Here is a 19,834-nt window from a genome sequence, read left to right on the forward strand (position 1 = left end):
AGGTGTACCCTACCAACTGAGGAGGCAAAACCTTCCCACCATGGACGCCTCCGGAAACCAGTGTGAGGGAATTATGGACGAGCACAAGCACTACTCAGGGATTCCGTGAATTAGTACAAGACCAAACGTCGGTGGCGGCATGTTGCAGGGATTCTGCGGAGTCACAGAACTATGCTTGGGATCATGGAACCTAAGAAGGCAGGGACTGCGTCATCCTACCACTTGAGTACCCACGAGCCCAGGGACCAACTAGCTATAGTGTCTCACTAGCTCTCCTACTCACTCACAGAGGAACAAGTTATTAGACACCCCAGAATACAACACTCCCGACCCTCTCAGGAATCGTGGTTGCAGGACACACCCTTTTGCTCTCACTCTCGTACCAGTCCATAATAAGAGTTGACAGAGACACGAAAAAGGTTTTAAATGATTTTAACTACCGTGCTCTAGTATGCAGTATACGTGCCACAAGTGGAAAAATGACTAACACAAATACGGTTAGCATAGCAAGTAGTCCGTAAATCATAAAAGGTGCTGTCATTATATACCACCTAGCCTCCCTCCCCTACTATAGAAGCAAAATGATTTTATATTATAAGATCTCTGGGTGTTAGCAGCAGACCCCATACCTCAGTCAACAGTTGGAAGATCTACATCACAGGTGCTGCCACGCGCTCTAGACATTTCCCTCTCCAAGTGTGTTAACAACCCATGTATACCTATATGACCAAAGTGCATGTTCCCAAAGAACAGCTGCAGCTGCATGTTTTATCTAGGTGCTAGGGTTTGACCAGAACAGAATAACATGGGGCATTGTTGTTCGACCTTGATTGCAATGTTTAGACTAAATCCCAGGAAAGTACAGAACGCAAAAACAACAGCATGTTCTGTGTAAAAGTTGCAGTGTGGCACAAAGCAAAATCCGTTCATGTAGTAACGTGTGCAAAGCGAAAGACAGCCTGCCACGGGCTCATGCTAACATAGGGAAAATGAGAATGGCCACCTAGACCACATGAAAGTAGTTTGTTGTAAAAATTTCATAGTAAAGACTGTTTCCCAGGAAAAAGAATCCAAAAATGCCATGCATTACATGAAATAGTGTTTCCCTGTTGCAGAGGATCACATGAATAGGGTGCTATTTGAAAAAGCATCTCCTGGTAGTGGAAGCACTGCACAAACGCTAGCATATAAGTCAGCCTGCATTACAAATAGATAACCACATTAGTTCCACTGAGAAGAATAAACATAGGAATACAGAGGTTTGCAGGGCCAGAAGAACTTCGTTAAATCCAGAATAAAATTCCTTCAACGGGTTTATCTTCTCAGCTAAGTGAAAATACTTCTGCTTCCGAAGAAGAATATAGAATATCAGCCAGGGTCGATATCCAGCGTTTAATAGAGTAATACATCCAGGAACTGACACAAATATCATTCATTTATATACTGTAAAATGACTAAATGTCAAAGCGTGAATAGAACATTTCCGAATTTACATTTGCATTATCAAATAGAAACAATGTATTGGTGTCTAGCTAGCAGATAATGGGAGTTATGCTTAGCTTCTAAACAGAAGAGTCGCTGTGTTTGATGAAGAAAATATTGTTTCATGGACAAAAAACATTTATAGCGCCCTATTGTTTTCCCTGAACACTGTAAACCTCTTCATCAAGGTAGGATGCCATGTCATCACAGAAAGGTTCAAGCGGTTGTCATTTTTTAAAATTCACCCTCAAATAAGAGGGTGATCTCAGAGGACGTGATCTGTACATCACCGAATGCTTATTATTCATCTTTCACAGTGGCTCAGACAGCCAATGAAGGACTGACACCTAAACAAGGGTTGGAAAAAATTTGCATAGGTCGCATTTTAAGTGGAGTATTTTATTAATTTATGTTAGGCAGGATTAGCAGAATATAAAAAGTGATAATGCAGAACAAGCAGGGCAATTCGACAAAAGGTTTAGCGGTCTTCATTGAATATTAATCATTTCTTCATATTGCCCGGCAAATCCCGACTCCCAGAAATTTGAGGTACAGGCCGTGAACATCCATCAATACCTTGATTTTCCGGCAACATTTGGGTGGCACAGAAGAAGCTGACAGGAAAGGAGGCTCCTATCTGGTGGATTATTTTACTGGTATTGGTTAGTTGAGGTGACGAGAAATATTACTTGGGGCACCAGCCACTGTTATGCCGCAAGCCCGCCATTGGAATGGAGAAGAAACCATGTGCCAAATAACTGAAATCAATGGACTCACACTGACCAGCACCCAACCTGGAAATTAGAAACGCGTGATTCAGGGATATAATCGTTCACTTTATTGGAGTAGTCCACAGACATAAAACAACTGGTCTACTCTCTATGTTATAGACAGGATACATTTTTACAGGGATGTTTACTGTAGATTGTTGTACTTACATTTCCTGCTGCTCAGCCAGTATGCATGAGTGTGTGTATGGAATGTTGGAATGGCTGATGACTGTGTGGAATGTCGGTGTGCCTGGTGGACTGGAGGAATGACAGATAGAGAGAGTGGGCTGAGCAGCAAAGATGCAGCTCCTGGTGGGGCCTTGAATCAGCTTGAACTAACTCATCTACTTGTAACTACTATCCTGTAACTTACCAATAAACCTCTACTTTGGTTTACCTCGTGACTACAATCCATCATTTCAACATAGATCAACAACACTACATTAGACTATCATCTCCCACAGATCTTGAAGCCTGTTTTCTGAGCCAGACACCTAGTGAGTCTTTGTAAAACTATCATATCAGTACAAATGATATACACTTTGTTTGAGAAGCAGCAGTGCCTGGATGCCTTATTAGGATTTTAACAGCCCTAAAAGTGTAATAGCTTCTTAGAGAAGGCTCATCCACATGTGACTCAAAAAAGGAACTGACCACATTTTTGAAGTCTTAAGCACCCCTCCCCCACCACCAACTCACTGCAGAGTCAGAGCTACAAGACATCTTCCATGTTCTAACCCAGCTGGTAAGCTTGTGCCAAATTGCCTTCAAGAAGGCTCAAGGGAGTGGAGAGAAGGTTAATGTACTTGAACAACAGATTACTGCTAAAGGACTAAACTCAAAACTAAAAAAAAATAGAGACTCTCCTCAAATTAGAAGATACTACTACCTTGAAAGAACTTTGGGGTGTACTTGGTCTTACTAATTACAGTTCAAAGTTCATTGAATGATACAAGGAGGTCTAACAGTCGTTAACTCAACTCCAAAGCATAAAAATGGGGGGTGGAGAATACCAAAGAAATGCTTTAAGTTTTCTTAAAAAGAAGTTATCTGGTGCCCGGTGTTTAGCATAGCATGAAATAAATGAGAAAAGATTTTTGGAGAAGGGACATTGTGGTTCTTGACTAACAACAGTATCACACTTAAAAACATAACCAAACCAATACAATTATTTTCTGTAGTAGAATGACCATATCAGTTGTGAGGCGTTTTTTACCTCTATCAGAAGACTTTTTAGCAACTGCGTGGATGCTTCAGCATTTTTGCAGCTTCAGTCAAGGGGAAAAATCATAATAGAAACTGGCCATCAATCTTTATAATATTTTCAAAGTCATCAAATTGAGAATGCTAAATGTACCAATTCCTGATTCACCAGCTGACCTTCAGCCATGCCACGGTTTCCTTTAGAAATCAGGTATGGATAATCTAAGAAACCCCAATAGCCAAAGCATTAACCTATTTTCATGACTGCACTGCAGAGGGAAGCCCAATGGGTGCATACCTACTGTGCATCAAGAGGACTGTTTTACCATCTCCAAGAAGTTGGGAATTAAAATCGTAGATGCCAATGAGAATATTTGGAGTAAAACGCTGCAGATTTCTATTAGTGAGACGCCAAAGCTTTGAAAGGGGGATTTCAGGCAGAGATACATACACAACATAGACATAGCAATCTATTAAACATACATGTAACATTAAAGTGTAGTAAAAAGTACAATGAGTAAAGTAGAAAAAAAAAACTATGTGCCACTAAACTATTCTGAAAGTCACTCAAGAGGTGGTATGACTTCAACGTTCATGGTACACTAGGAAGCAAATTCCTAAAGGAATTGATACTTGTGTTGCAGTTTCAAAGTAGTTCCAACAGGGTTGCTGTCCAGAGGCCAGCTCCAGTTCTAGAGTGTGGATTCTTTACTCAAATTGAGGAACTATTGCACACCTCCATTACATATTCAGGGGCGGAAACTAAAGTACTAACCTGTCAAATAAGGAACCCCAGACACTTCCAACAATTTTGCAAGGAAATTATTCTTAATAGCATTTGTTGACTTCACTGTGGATGAAAGTACCAAGAAGAACACTGCTCAAAGTTTCTCCCATAGCAAACTTAAAGCTATGGTTTGCAGGGTGTCCATCTCTTCCCATAAACCACAGATTCAGCTCAAGGGCAGGTCCCTTTGCATCACAGACTTGAAACAAGGAATAGATTTGGTCTAAGGGGTAGGAAACTGTCACATGGATTCTCTGAAGTAATTGATCCCCTTATTTTTCTCAATGTGAAGTATGCAAGAATGTAGGGGTCTGGTACACCACACGCGAAACAGCAACTGTGGTGTTTCGCCACAAAATATTTGCCGACGAGCAGGAGGAGCACTCATCGTCTCAAATCCTCTGTTCTACGTGGCCTGTGTCCAATTGATTGAGGGAAGAGAGTTGTGGTGTCCGAGTGATTGATGGCTCTATCCAAGCACGGGGGAGCTTGAACGGGGCTTGGGGTTTGAAGGAGTGGCGTCTGCCAGCTGTGTCTGGCAGTGACTGGGTACGGTGACACCAATAAATTCACCCGTTTCACAATGTGTTCAATGTGTTTACGCTGCAACAAAATCCATCTTTGCTCGCCATTTGCCTCATAGGCGAGTATGTGCTTTAAAACGATCAACTTAATGTCTATAAAATGTGTTTTGTTTACATTATCTTTGTTCACATCCAACTATAATGACACCCAAAACAAGAAGTCACAGTTGAAATTATTGAGCTTAAGTGCACTAACCTGTAGTACTACTGACGTGTTGGCCACTTTCAGACAGCTCGCCATCCCTAGAGGAAGTGTCTGACTCTTCTTTTATAATACAGGACACTACAGATGTAATTACGACATCTCCTGGGTGAAAAAGGAATGCGTTAAAGACCTTAATGCAAACACACATTGGAGGGAAATAGGTGTTGAGACAAAAGAATATTAAAGCAGACATAACAATCAATGCGAGGCTACTGGAAAAACACCCCGCATTCCCCCACATGTGAGGCTGCTTCGCATAACAACCAAACTACTATTTGCATCATCTGCACATTGTAGCTCAAAGGGATGACATGTTTTAGAAGTGCTACATAAAGAGTGCAACACAGCACCTGGCAATGTGTAAAACTGCAGCTGATCTTGGTTTTAAGGCATTTAAGGAGGTGACCTACACACTTCCTATTAATATAATCTACTGATGGACGGGGGAAGACGGTTTGCCTATGGCATAGACCATAAAAGCTTAAATGTAATTTAAACATGGTAGGAAAAAGGACTCACTTGTGGTGACAGAAACACTTTCTTTCACTCTTTAAGCAAATGTAAGTTTGCATCACCCACATTGTTCTGAAAGCTGCAGTTTCTTACATGTTAGCTTCCTTAAAGAGACACGTCCATATCAAATATAAATATACTACTCTCCAGACTAGTGTAGATCTGCAGTAGTGGAAATCCAAACTATTGTGTAGAGGGGACTAGGTCACGAAAGAGTGGCACATTTGAGGCTGTAGTTTGTCACATGGCTAGTTTGTCATTTTAAGACACGTTGGTAGAAGAGGAACCCCACAGCTGTGCAAGATGCAGGGGCGTCTTGAGAAAGGAACAGATACACAGTATAATATTGGAAATATTATTCCAACAAATGTTTTTCTCTTACAATAAATCAAAGATAGATTATTTAATTGGCACTACCCAGTCTAAACCTCCAAATTACAATTGGTTATGTAAAACATTCAAATTCACTGAGCTGCAAACAGGCCAATGGATGCACACTTCATGTAATAAAAGGTGTGCCTCTTTATTCTGCAAATCCCAGTTATTTTTTAACCAGTCTTCCGTTTTGGCATTACTTGGTGGCCACATCAAACACTGTACGTATACAGAATAAAACCAACATAGGGATCATTGTAGAAGTACCTATATCACCCCGCAGAACAGACTTTTACATTGCACATGTACAATGTAAGTCTCGCTGAAGGCTCTGTGAGGTTAAGGACGCCAGAGCTTTGAGAAGGAAATGTTTGGGCTTTTTATGCACTCAGGTGGCCTCTTCAAATAAATGCTGCTTTGAGAACACTGGCACTGCTATAGGAATGCATTTGCATGAATAAAGCATAAATTAAATGTTTCAAAGCAATCACAGTGTGCTGGCCTCTCACATTCACTTCAACAATAGGTCTAAAGTAAGTGGACAGAGAAGGGGTGGGGCAATTACATAAGGCTAGATGCAAACCAAATAGGAAAGGGCATACAGGAGGTACAGGGAGTTGGCAGTTACATAGGAAATACTATACTGGTAGTTACTGCCAGCAAAGGTGGCCCTCTGATTGGCTGACAAGCTTACTAAGTTCTATGATAGGTGATAATTGTATCATCATGCCCGATGTAATTACGCAATTCATCAGGGAAGCAGCTATCATGCACAAATTTGGATGACAGATCAAAATGTTCCTCACTTATCCAGAGGTAAGGCTGAATCCTTATAAGTATTTGCTGGTCTCACTGGCTGGCAGACAATAACAAGCAGTGGAGTGCTGAGGGGTGAAGATTGCAGAGAAGGAAAAAGTTGGTGAATATTTTATTCAGAGCCAGCAGTTTTTGATATCAGTCCTGCTTACCTGCATTGCTGGATTCCACTGGGTCACACTGCACTCTGCCACAGTCGTCCTCATCTGCGTTGATCCTTAGTAAAAAGTCAGGATTGATGGGTTCAAGGCAAGCTAAGCACAGGAGCATAAGGTGTTCAATATATTAATGTATAACATTACCTGTTCCAAACAAACTCATGACACAGCGATTAACATGTTTAACTCAAGCCCATGTTGAGCTCCAGAGCAAGACTTTCAGAGACAACTACTAAAAAACATGCATGACAAAACTGGTCTCAGATAGAGTGTGTACAGAAGCGAAAAGAAAGCGGAGCAGTGCAGCCAGCACATTAGAATGCTCCATTTGTAACTCCCAGAAAAAGCTAGCTTTACAGAGAGAAAAATTAACACTTCAACTAAACACAGTTTTTTTAAAAAATGTCTGTTGCTGTGCTGGTTCAAGAAAGAATCACGTGTCGTAGAGCATCATAACATTTATGGGATGGAAAACGGAAGCAGAAACGTGGTGTACCCAGTGCTTTAAATGGGCCGGTACTCACCAGCACTTCTACATTTTCTGCTCTTGAGTACCAGAACTTCTCTTTGTCTAAAGAGAGTGCCGGTACTCATGGAACAGCAAGCCAAGCTCAGGGGCATTGGCATGCACAAAAAGAAGCCCAACGGGGCTGACAATGAGTCGGTCCGTTCTCCTGAAGCACTCTGAAGATCGAGTACTAATCTATCCCCCACAATGCGCTAATTGAGCGGCAGCCCGTAGGCATTCATTCAGAGCTGGCAGGAAGTTTGGGGGGAGCCAAACTCATACTGTGATTACTGACAGTGTACACTCAGGTTCTGTGGAGTCAATAGCACTCTAGGTGTGCGATCAGGGCCTGCTAATGGGCATATCTCCTGACTCTAGGGAAATCAGAGAAGGCTTCCTGCTGGCATAGCAGAGTAGGGCAGCACTTGTTTGGGGCCAGACTGAGGAGGAAGTTAATGATAGTGATGCTGTGCAGAGCCGTTGGGCATCTAGGTTTAGTAATGTGGGCAGAGGCGAATGTAAGTATTTCTAAAACACATGCAGTCCTGCCAAGTAACACACATCAGGCATTAGACGATCACATTTCAGTGTGGTGGTGCGCATCACCGCACTGAAATGCAAAGTCACGAATTATAGCGCCTCCTCAGCTGTCAAGCTCGAGCGCTGCTATAATGCACAATGCTGACTGAAAGCTGAAGTGGCAGCGTGATGCTCCCATTAGGCTTGGGGTGGATGGCTGAGCTGCTCACAGCTCTAGCTCCTTCTCTGCTATAATATAATATTAGGACACCATACTCCACGTGGCATTCCATTCACTGACATCGGAGTCAGACACAGTTTAATAGGTGGGACCATACTGCCCGGAGCGCGAGCGGGCGTCAGTTCATGAGAGTGAATTAAGTTTTGTCTGGAGCTGGAAATGGCGGCTGTAAATGATCCTGGGAAGGAGAGCTATCAGTGAAGTAAACACACGGTTCACAACAAGTGGATTCCAGGTAGATTTATTCCATCAGAGAGGACAACTTAAACAACCACACAGGACGGACACGAGCGAACAGCCGCAGGTGCAATCAAAACACATAGCATCAATACCTTGAAAGCGTCTTCAATAGTGAACGCTGTCCTCCTCTGACTCCCAGTCGTCGCCAGTGTGAAGTAAACACACGGTTCACAACAAGTGGATTCCAGGTAGATTTATTCCATCAGAGAGGACAACTTAAACAACCACACAGGACGGACTCTAACTGCTAATGAACAGTCAACCCATCATAGAACCTAGAACTCCAGTGATACAATAACACTCCATCATAGAACGTAAGCACAGATAACATGGACACTACAATCAGCAACCTGAGAGTACAGCCACAGACGAGAAGGAAAGGTGTCAGCAGCCTGTGAGCACAGTCACAGACAGGGGGAGGTGCGCTGTCAGCAGCCTGCGAGTACAGGCAGGGGAAGGAGAGCATTTAGTGGAGAGCCTAGGGCACGGCCTGTTGTGTCCTGGGGGCAGATGACTCTAGTGCACTGCATGCACAGGATGCGAGCCATGCGGGTTCGTACACTGCACACAAGACACTCACACGTACCAGTCACCGAGTTTCGATCCTTGCACACACTATAGTAACTTTCTGTAACTGCAGTCTGCACTGCTTGTGCTGTTGTGTGTTATTTTAAGTTAAGTGTATTTTATATGACACGTCCTTCCGTTGGTATGTAGGCCTGCTGTGACTTTCCGACCTGTTCTTAGCTTCCTGTCACAGACTGGTGTCTGGTTCGGATTGTGAAGGCGCGTTATAAGAAGGGTGAATGGGTCTGTGGCATTTTCTGTTTTAGGTGAATGTGACGACTTCAGTGAGCTATGAGTGAATTTTCTTGGTGTCTGTGGGTGAGCCAGGACTGGACTGGCTCACCCAGATTATGCAGATTGATTGTTCACACTGTCTTTCTGCGCCTGGTGTGTGCACTCCTAGCTTCTTTACGTGTTTGCCTGTTTCTGTGGCCACTGCTTCCACCAGGCCTCTTGTGTGAATACTCACTCTATGCCCTGCCTGCTCTTGTGCACACAGTCATTCTGCGCCTACTTTTTTACTCCCGGCCTGCTGGGTTGTTTGCCTGTTTCTGTACGCTTAGCTTGCATGCCAGACCTCTTGTGTAAATACACTTTGCTCTGCCTGCTCTTGTGCATACAGGTTGCACAAGAGGAGCCTCTTGTGTAGATACACTTTGCTCTGCCTGCCTGCTTTTGTGCACACAGCTTGCACGACGGGCCTCTTTTGCACATATACTTTGCTCTGCCTGCATTTCTGCACACAGTTTGCATGACAGGCCTCTTGTGTACATACACTTTGCTCTGTCTGCTCTTGTGTACACAGCTTGCACGCCGGGATCGCAAAATAACAATGTATTAGCAATCAAGGCCTACACGTAAAAAGTTTGCAAATGCATAGTAAAATCGTTTGTTTGTCATATTCCCAAGACTTGTAACACGTTTTAAGCTTTTTTCTTTTTATTAAAAGAACATACAGCCATCTACAGTAGATGATGACTGAATATGTATTCCACGCAAAAAAAAAACCAAAGTAATATTTAAGATTTAAAGTTAAAAAATAATACAAAAGTATCAAATTTTTTGGAAAAAGTGTTATTAAATCTCATAAAATAGCTTTCTCAAAGGTACTTTTAGTGATCTGCAGTTCATGAGCATGAACCCTTGTGAGGCCCACTTGTCCTTACATCTTTCCGAGGCCGGGAAACTGAGACTCATGAAATTGGATAATGCTATCATCCTATATTTACATCGCGTAGAAACACCCGAAGTGAGGCATGGAGAGCTGTATTGTCATGCTGTTTGATAATGTAACTGTGGTCAAATTGGAACTTTTAATTAAGATGCTTTTGTCAGGCTGGATGAAAATACAGGAATATAGCTAGCCCAAAACGAGGGTCACTAGAGAGAGGTGAGCGTAGAGTGTTTCAGTAAGGCCTCTCCTGCATGGTCATGAACCAGAGTTCACAGGTCACTAAGTCAGCAGAGTGTAGTGTAGCTCTGTGACAGGCTGCCGCTGGTGTGATCTGGTGCCACCAGCAGGTCTGGGCAGGTAGCGGGCAGTGAGCCCGACTGCGATGGACCGCTCAGCTGATGATTTTTATAGGTATGAGCAAGCCGAAGTCTTTTTGAAATAACATAGCCTGCGTGTGACCTATGTGTACTTAATCCTCACTATCCTGAGGGCTTATGTTTCCCTCATCTTCATTGCTCGATTTTGCTGGCGAGAAAGTGTCACTGATAGTCGTTGAATGTCACTTATAATTACACTGAAAATATAAAAAATGTCACACATAAGCAATCTGAAACCTTGGCAGCTATGCACAAGTACTAAATGCTCTTTCTGCGTGCATGAATGCTTCTGTGACCCTGTGCATGTTCTTGAATGAGAGAGTGTCTGCAGTGTCCAGCATAGCAGATATATAGTTGCAAGCCCGACAAGCCCTGCATTACCACGCTCTGCCCATGAAGCACACGTGAACAGGTTTGCTTGTAGCAAGTGCTAGGCCTCACTGCCTCCAGTGCGGATCTGCTTTCTCCGCAATGTTTCAACACCATTGTATTTATTTTTTAGAGGCCGTTTTCTCTTGGGTTAATGGAGCGGCTCTGGGAAGGGTAGAGGTGGGTGAACCCAAAAATTAACAAGGAGAGCCCAGTCAGAGCCGAACCACGAAGTCTAGCTTGGCCTTAAAAGCTTGTGCATAAGTCGAGCCCTGAAAACATTACCATTGAAATAAAGGTGTCTTTTAAGGTCTCGCCTGACCCAGCGCATGCACTGATCTGGCGAGACTTTTTGTGAGGGCTCAAAAAAGTGCTACCATGGCCAGCCTAGAGCTACAGTGCATGTGCGCGGGCGCGTGCTTAGGAGCAGAGGCACCATATGGCAAACCTCGTCATGCTCATTATGCGCCCGCGATCACTTTCGCGGCGCCCAGTTGATGTTCTTGTTCAAAGAACATCAAAGAACATGTTGTTGTGTTAATGCTTTGCTGCACCTGTTTGACTCACAATGTGCTTTCTCTTTCCACAAACTCGATGTTTGTGTTCCTTTATTTTGAGATGCTTTTAGTATTACTGTTATGTGACATGACTTAAGGAACATTAAGGAAATGTTACCGTGAAACTGGACAACAAGTTCACAGTGTTTATTTCTGATCGCAGCGGCTGCTTCATGTCCGTTGCACCATTCAGGGAGTCCTTTTGTTGGTGCTTTCATGAGGATATGAGGAAGCTGGAAACTTTTGGCACATTCTCTTTAAAAGCACAGCATGTTGGCGACTGGTTAATCGATTAGACCTATGTAGCGCTTTAGATCTCAAAGCGCTATGGTGGGTGCAGCAGTTACAACTCATGAAATATGGGGTGCAACTCACAAGGAGGGGGCAGATTTGAGTGCACATTGGCTGCAATCGAACTCTTAAGATGATGGGCTGTGTGTATCCATTATCAGCACTCAGTCTTCGCTAAGTGATCTTGTTTTGTTGTTGTGTCAATGCTTTGCTGCACCCGATTGACTTACAACGTGCTTTCTCTTTCCACAAACTCAATGTTTGTGTTCCTTTATTTTGAGATGCTTTTAGTATTACTGTCACACACACAACCACACACACACAACCACACACAACCACACACACACAACCACACACACACCCACAACCACACACACAACCACACCGCTACAACAACCCCCAACCACACACTCACACAACCACCCACACATAACCACAACCACACACACACCCACACCCACACACACCCACACACACCCACAGACACAACCACACCCACACAGCCACAACCACCCCAACCACACACACAACCACCCACACACACATACATACACCACACACACACACACACATAACCACACCCAACCACCCATCCACCCGCACCCACAACCACACCCACACACAACCACACACACAACCACACCAAGCATTGTCATAGCCAATAGGTCTCGCCTTTGGGACCTTATAAGTGTTTAGCCATGCAACAGTTGATGTGGTTGCACCAAGGATATTGTGCTGCATAACTAAAATACTTAGAAGGTTCCAAAAGCGAGACCTATTGGCTATGCCAATGCTTGTTTTCATTTGTAAGCCTTTCACCTTGGTGCACAAGCTTATATCACAGCATTGAGAGGAGTTTGTGCTCCCACCATGATGACAATGCCATTAGTGATCTAGGAAGCAAGCCACTTTTCAGGTGTTCATTATATGTGGTTTATTTTGTTTTCATGAATGAAGCAACATCATAGTGTATTAAATCTAACACAAGATGTGATTGTACAGCACACATCCTGAACTTGTGCATTTGAATATACTATCATATGTGCTAATGAAGAAAAAGGAGGTTGGTAAGAGAAAATATTTGTCTACGATCACACATTTTGGTCATGTGGGGAAACTGGGATTGATTACAGAATTTCTTCTTTCACTTAGTAAAATTCAGTCTCTAGATGGCTGTATCTTTCTTTCTTTCCTGGCTCAAGCTTTCAGCAGCTTGCCGACCTCCAGAAAGAGACAATCAGACTTTACAGCAGGTAAGGAGCTTTGAGGCAAAGCTGTGCCACCTAGGAGGGGCTGGGTTATTTTTGCTAAGTGGCAATGAGACAAGATAGTTAACCATATGTGATCTAGTTGTTGCACCATCAGAAGCAAACTTTAATAATAAATGTACCCTCTTGTACGTATAAGGGAAATGGAATACTCAAAATGTACCAGAAATGCATTAGTACCATTATGCACATCTGCAAACCAATTCAATCTCAATCACATTAAATGTGTGCCCCTGGCTGGGTCCCTTAGCACTGCAAATAGCCCTGCCCCCATAGCTCCACCCCCAAGCCCCGCCTCCTAGTCCACATCTCAATTTGGCGAGTACCTGCACTTATTTTTTTCCATTTAAAACACTGGGTGTACCTGTGCATGTCTGAACCAGAGCCCAATAAAGTAAAACACAGCCTAGATGAGGGGTTCATGGGCCCTACAGCATATCTAAAGCAATCACACAGAAGGGAGCATATCTAATCTTCTCCACCATAGTCAAGCTTCAGAAACCATAGTACCAAATGTAGTTTACAAGCCGATAAATGCATTTCCTATATGTGGGTGGTTTCAAAGTAGATCTCAGGTGCAGTTTTAGTGGTATTATGTTCACAAAATCCTGACAAGTGGCATAATACTTATAAAGCGCGAGGGTAAAACTGAACCCTGATCATTTCACATGGTTCATAAGAAAGGCTCTTCAAAAAACAATTGTACTCACATTTAAAGGATTCACTGATCCCTAATCTTTGTTTTTTGTCCTGGGTGTTCACATCTTCCCTTCTATTTATCCAGAGTAACGTGCTGCGATTCACAATTTGGTAGCCTAATTAAGAGACAAATAAAGAGAGATAAATATTAGTATATCCGTCTAATTGTTTCTGCATCTACAAAATAGCTTTAAAGTGGGGTAGCAGGGATTATTTCAATTACTATAAGTGCAGCAGCATTATGAAGTTGAAAAATCAGTTCTATTTTTCAGTGATGCATCTTGCAAAATGTTGCTATTTTTGCTGAAATTTTAATCATCCTAAGAGTTGACCATAGATATATATATATATTTGTTTGGTTGTTTTTTCAGAGAATTTACGTATTTTTTCCAGCAAAATGGTCTCTTAAATCCCCTCAAGTGCCAAAGGAAGCACTACTGTTTAGTAAAGAGATGGGAGAATGGCCCGAGGAAGGCAGGAAAATGTCTGTTACTACCTTTCACACTGCAAGAACATGGACATAATCACATGAAACAAAAACACTGACAGGCAAACTCAAAGATAAGCATTTTTAAAGCGCATGGAAATCTTATTAGAAGAATATTTACCTAGCGCAATCAAGGCTCTGTGTATTTCTTTCACCGCATTCTTGTAAAGTTCCTTCTGCCATCCATGTAAAACATTCCACTTCTCTTCCGAGAAATAGGCGGCAACATCATTGAATACGACTGGACCCTGTGAAAAGCCGTAAATCATATGCTTGTGATATTGGTTTATAAATACACACATTGAGGGAATGGAGAAGAACTAAAACTACTACTTCTTTCTCTCTTCCTTCTAATTTCTCTGTACCATACACAAGGAGTTGCAATCCTAACAATGAGAAATCTTTTAATTTCTGATTTATTCATAATTTCGATAGTCTTGCAAACGATTTTAATAACGACCACTATAACTAGGGCAGAGGTATACACTGACATCAAGATTTACTCAGCATCTGCGGCCACTTGGCTCCAAGGGGACTCCCTCCATTCTTGCTTCCACTCGGGAACAATCTATTATCTTGCTGTGTATTATCTCTCTCTGGACATCTAATAGAGTTCTCTGGACATCTAATAGACTCAGATTTATGTACATAGGTTTTTTGTGCAGATTCCTGACTTTCCGCTATATCGTGCAAGAGTGCAGGAAGCCTTCCCCACTTGCACCGAAAACAAGCATTTGCTTTCAGGGACAGGTTTCTTGCAGCAGGCTGGCTGCGACGCATGCAGTAAAATGTAAAAACGCTTTATCGCTCACCTGGATACAAGAACTCTAGTAACACCAGCTAAGCAGTGCATCGGCGATCCAAAGTAAGAGGAATCCCATAAGATTGTGATTACCGATAATGATTTATCCAGGCACAGTGTTCAGCAACAAGGCAGCGACATTCCCCGCCTGCCTCCTTTTAGTCATTTTGATCATATATAATCGCTTATGGTTTGGGAATAACCAGCTTTAACAGGAAGTCCGCACAAATGTTGAAGGCAGCACAGAGCGTAAAGTTGCGGATCAAAACAGAGAGCTTTCCAATCAAACCCCTCACCTGACAGACACTAGAGGCTTCTATTTCCAAGCATGCTGAGAACGGTTAGCAGTCAAATCAAAAGTTGCAAGTAAACAAACATTGACAAAGCTAATAGGTCTAGCCTATGCAAGAACTATTGGCTTTGTCAATGCCTTTTAGCTATGCATTGCAGCAAGACTGAAATGCAAGAAACAACACTGGGGGACGGGGAAAGCAACACAACACAGGATGGGGGCAGAAGAGACTGGGAAAACAATGCAACGCAGGAGGGGGGTGAGGCAAGCAACAACGCGAGAGGGTCCAGGGCAAATAAAAGAACACTGGAGGGAAACGGCAAGTGTGAGAAGTTGGCCTGGTATATCCTGTCCACTAGTTATAGTGGGCACCTTGCACAAGTCAAAACAACTCTTATTGATGATTAGGTTTAAGACAACCTTTATTGAAAGCTATCCTAGTGGTAACTATGGAGAACAGCCTTCAGGCTAAGTCTCGAAGGAATGTAAAGCAGCTTGGTTTACCAGATTATAACCTCCTGAATGACCAAATGAAAGGAGAACCACACAAGGTATATATATAAAATATATGTATTTATTACTAAACGCTCTCTCATAACCTCTTTATGAGATTAGAGAGCAAGGCACACAATATTACAGTTCTAAAACATCAGTAAATAGCACAATATACAATGGGCCCCAGGGGGAGACCAAACCATACATTATGAAAGTGGGATAAGAACCACGACTTGACTAGACACAGTGCCCAGAGCACGTAGAATCGCTGGGACCCCAAGGAACCACCCGAGGCAGTGACACAGGGGACCCACGGGACGCGTGCAGTGTGAGAACACAGCCGCAAGCTTCGTACAATAGTATGGGAAAGTCGCGGTTGGAATTTTAAAGATTAAGGACACTTAGGAGAGGACTTGGAGCAAACCCTTTTAGACTTAGAAGGTTCTAAGGCCAGCACCCATGTGAGCACCGGAGTACTCGTGTTACCTAACCCAGGGAAGCCGGGTGGATAGGTGTCAAATGGTATCGGGAATCTTCGCGGTCTTTAATGGCGTGTTGCTGCAAAGTGCTGCTGCCGCGGAAAAGAGAAGTGTCCGGTGTGATCCAAGCCTGGATCAAAGATGTGAAGAACCTGAAAGCAGAGGGGACAGAGTCTAGGTCACTTGCCAGTGACTAGGGCACGATAGACGGATGTCCACCGATGTCGGGTGTTTCCGGTGTGAAGAGGTGAAGCTTGACTCCGCTTCCACGGGGACCAGGAGACGTCGATGACGACAAGTCCATAGGCGAGCTGTCCTACGAAGGATGTCGAGTGCTGGGGGGGTCGGCGTCCGGATTGGAGACCAACAAGCCTTGGCAACTGCAACCCACGCCGTGAGAGTAAAACGGCTTCGATGTGGACCAGCAAGGTTCTGTGGACTCCCCACGCGGTGGAGAGTCAGGGCACGTCTGGGGCAACCAGGAAAGCCCGTTGAAAGTCAAAGTACCCTTCTCAGGGACCCACAAATCGACGGACAAGGAATCGCGAAGGGACCTCGAGAGGATTCACTAAATACAAGCCCACGGAACACTCGTGGAGTGTAGGCCAGTAATCTTCGGTGGAATCACTGCTCCGGGTCTGGACTACAAGTAGCCCAAAGAACAGCCTCAAGGATCGCCAAAAAGCATATGCTGCTGCAAATGTGCACGGTGTCCAGGGGTTCGGGTTGCACGGTCCCCACTAGGGCTTTGGATCTCAGATTTGCTGAGAGCACGGATCGGCCTCGGGGAGGCTTGGAAACCCACCTCCTGTGTTGCAAAATCGTCGTAGTCCTTCGAGAGCTGCGTCGATGCAAACCGGACAGATGCGTCTTTGGTGCCTGCCTTACAGGGGAGTAACTCCTTTACTCCAAGGGAGATCCTTCAGTCATCCAACGTCGTGTAGATAGTAGAAGTTCTGGGATTCTGTAGCAGAGTGTTGTCCAGGTAAATCTAAAGTCCTGTGGGCAGGGGTTCCTACTTTATACCCAAGGAAGGGGTGGGAAAAACTCTGGGAACCCACCTATGGGAGGGTCAGGACAGAGGGGTGGCTACACCCATATCCTTTGTCCAGTTTCGTGCCAGAGCAACCAGTTTGAGCTGGACTATGCACAGGGACACCAAATGTGCCCCCAGTGCAGACTTCAAAGCACTCACACCCAGACCCAATACACTAAAGCTTGTCTGGGAGGTGGTCACACCTCCTGACAGAAAACCTATTGTCCAGGCCTCCCCTGCCGGAGTTCAGTCCAGCAGCAGGAGGGCAGACTCGTGTCTGTGGCTGGCAGCATCCATTTTGTGATGCCCGGGTTTACAAAGCTGGTACCGGGTGTACCGGTGCTGTCATGTTTCTCCCTCTAGTAGGGTGGAATCATACCTCCCATACCAGTTACTGGTGTGGAGGTATGATTCCAAGGTGTTTGACACCAAACACAACATGTTTCCATGCAGCCATTGCAAAGTTAGCATTTACCGTGAGGTTATAATGCACTTAAGAGTATATTGTCTGGCTGCATCACAAACAACCCCGGAATAAAGGTTCCGAAAGCTGCAGAGGGGCTCTGCTCATGCATGGGCACCCTCTCACATGAAACCCAGTACCCTGCCTTCAGGATTGATAAGGCCTGCCATAGGGGTGACTGATAGGTTTACATGTGCAGTGATATGGAGAGATATGGGTAACCTATATCTCAGTAAGGGGTGCATACACCACCTTACACAGGCTGCTGTAGCAGGCCTGTTGTGTCATTTTAAATGGTCTCCCAAGGGTGGCATAAAACGAGCTGCAGCCCCTGAGAGACCTCTGGGGTACCTATGCCCTGGTTATATAGGATACCATATACTAGGGACTTATAGAGGTACCCCAGAATCCAATCTGTGGTTTACCTAAGGTACATGCAATCAATTTAGAGAGAAAGCAGCTAGGCTGGGGTCCTGGATAGCAGGATCCCAGCCAGACTAAGTCGAAAAATAGTAGAGCATCAGCAAAAAGTGGGGGTAACTTTAAGAAGCAGATCCTACTCTGCTACAGCAAGTAACACAACACAGGAGGCGATTGGGAGGACGGATGAAGCAGCACCATGCGGGGGAATGGGGCAAGCAATACAAAAGGAAGAGCCAACACAGACAACATGAGAAGAGCTAGAGGGGGCAAACAAAGAGATAGAGGGAGGAGAGAGAAAGAGAGGAGGGAGTAAAGAACATGACAGGCAGCAGGAGGAGGACGGGGGTGAGAGTCGGCAAGAAACACCAAGGACAGCGGAAAGAGGGTGGTAGGGGGGCATGCAACACCAAAGTCACCGGAAGCAGTTCAGGAGGAGACAAGCAACATGCACTCTGCTGAGCAAGGAAGCAGTACTTTTGCCATGCTCCAGTGGAAGGCCCAACACAAGAAGAAGAAGTTAAGATGGCATGAACTGACCAAGGAGGAGCAAGCAAATGAGAGTGACATTGAAGTCAAGTAATAGTAAGCAATGGGCGGTCTCTAAACCCCCCGTAAGAAAACAAAATGTGTCGCAATCAACAGCGCATGTGCTGTCTCAGGTAAGACCTAAAAGGCGGGAACTAGCATACAACGGTTGAGTGGCCCGAGCCGATAAGCAAACTTTTGCCACATACACCACAGCTATGTTAATGTGATGAGGTCCCAGTTGCAATAGACACCTCCTAGAATATTGTGTATTTTAAATTTCATGCCTGAAAAGTCATATTCCTATTAATAAATCAGATAGCAGCAGTGATAGGGACTAAGTGCTCCCAACTGTTCATTGAATAATTTGGCCCAACATAATCTGACACGGTGACGAAGCATTCATTATGTGTTGGATTCCAAGTGGGTTCTCTGATGTGCACCTGTGCTAAAACCCTTGTTTCATGATCATCAAGAACATAAGGTACATACAGAGTACTTCAAAGTTCATGATCTTCAACAATTGTGATGTTTAAACACCTAAGACTCAGCTTCGATCTGCCCCCACATCCAAGGCACCCTTTTTACTCCTGCTAATCCAGCTAGAAATCTGAGAGCCATGCACCAGCCTGAACCAAAGTATAGCTCAGCAAAAAGACTGACAGAGTCTGCCTCCAAACCAAGTGCAAAAAACTTGACATATATATAAAAAGACAGACTAGCCTCAAGTGTGGTCGGTTAGAAAGTGCAAAACGATCTAAAAATAAATTACTGGATAGACTGACATGAAGTCTGACTTTCAGAATGGAAAAGAACACAGAGAAAGGTGCACGTGGTAAGGCTTGTTCATGTAAAATAAAATTACACATTTCTTTCTACAAATATGAATTGATGTCAATGTGAGCTAACCGTGACCTTTCCTGCTAACTTAAGCACATCTGAGTTAGGCATTACTTTCTGATTATTAAAAACTTTCTAACATATATGTACTAGGGGCAATATAAAACATTGAATGAAAAATTCAATGGAAATACTGAAAAAAAATAAAGGGACAGAAAGAAGACGAGCTGTCATGTATTGTTATACAAAGGTACACTGTGCATAGCAGGGTGGGTGAGAGAGAGGGCAC

At 43.9% G+C, this 19,834-nt stretch overlaps 1 protein-coding gene across 1 annotated transcript in view; it reads right to left on the bottom strand.

Moving 5' to 3' along the window:
• Positions 1-19,834, bottom strand: part of LOC146813398 (uncharacterized) — a 53,206-nt gene that overhangs the window by 26,129 nt on the left and 7,243 nt on the right. Inside the window, exons 2-5 of the mRNA XM_085620176.1 lie at positions 14,312-14,438; positions 13,715-13,819; positions 6,888-6,989; positions 5,023-5,133 (exon numbers count right to left, since the gene is read on the bottom strand). Coding sequence (XP_085476302.1) covers positions 5,023-5,133; positions 6,888-6,989; positions 13,715-13,819; positions 14,312-14,438 — 445 coding nt within the window. The remainder of the gene's footprint in view (positions 1-5,022; positions 5,134-6,887; positions 6,990-13,714; positions 13,820-14,311; positions 14,439-19,834) is intronic.

Source organism: Triturus cristatus, chromosome 7 (assembly GCF_964204655.1).
Source record: "Triturus cristatus chromosome 7, aTriCri1.1, whole genome shotgun sequence".
Taxonomy (NCBI): Eukaryota; Metazoa; Chordata; class Amphibia; order Caudata; family Salamandridae; genus Triturus; species Triturus cristatus.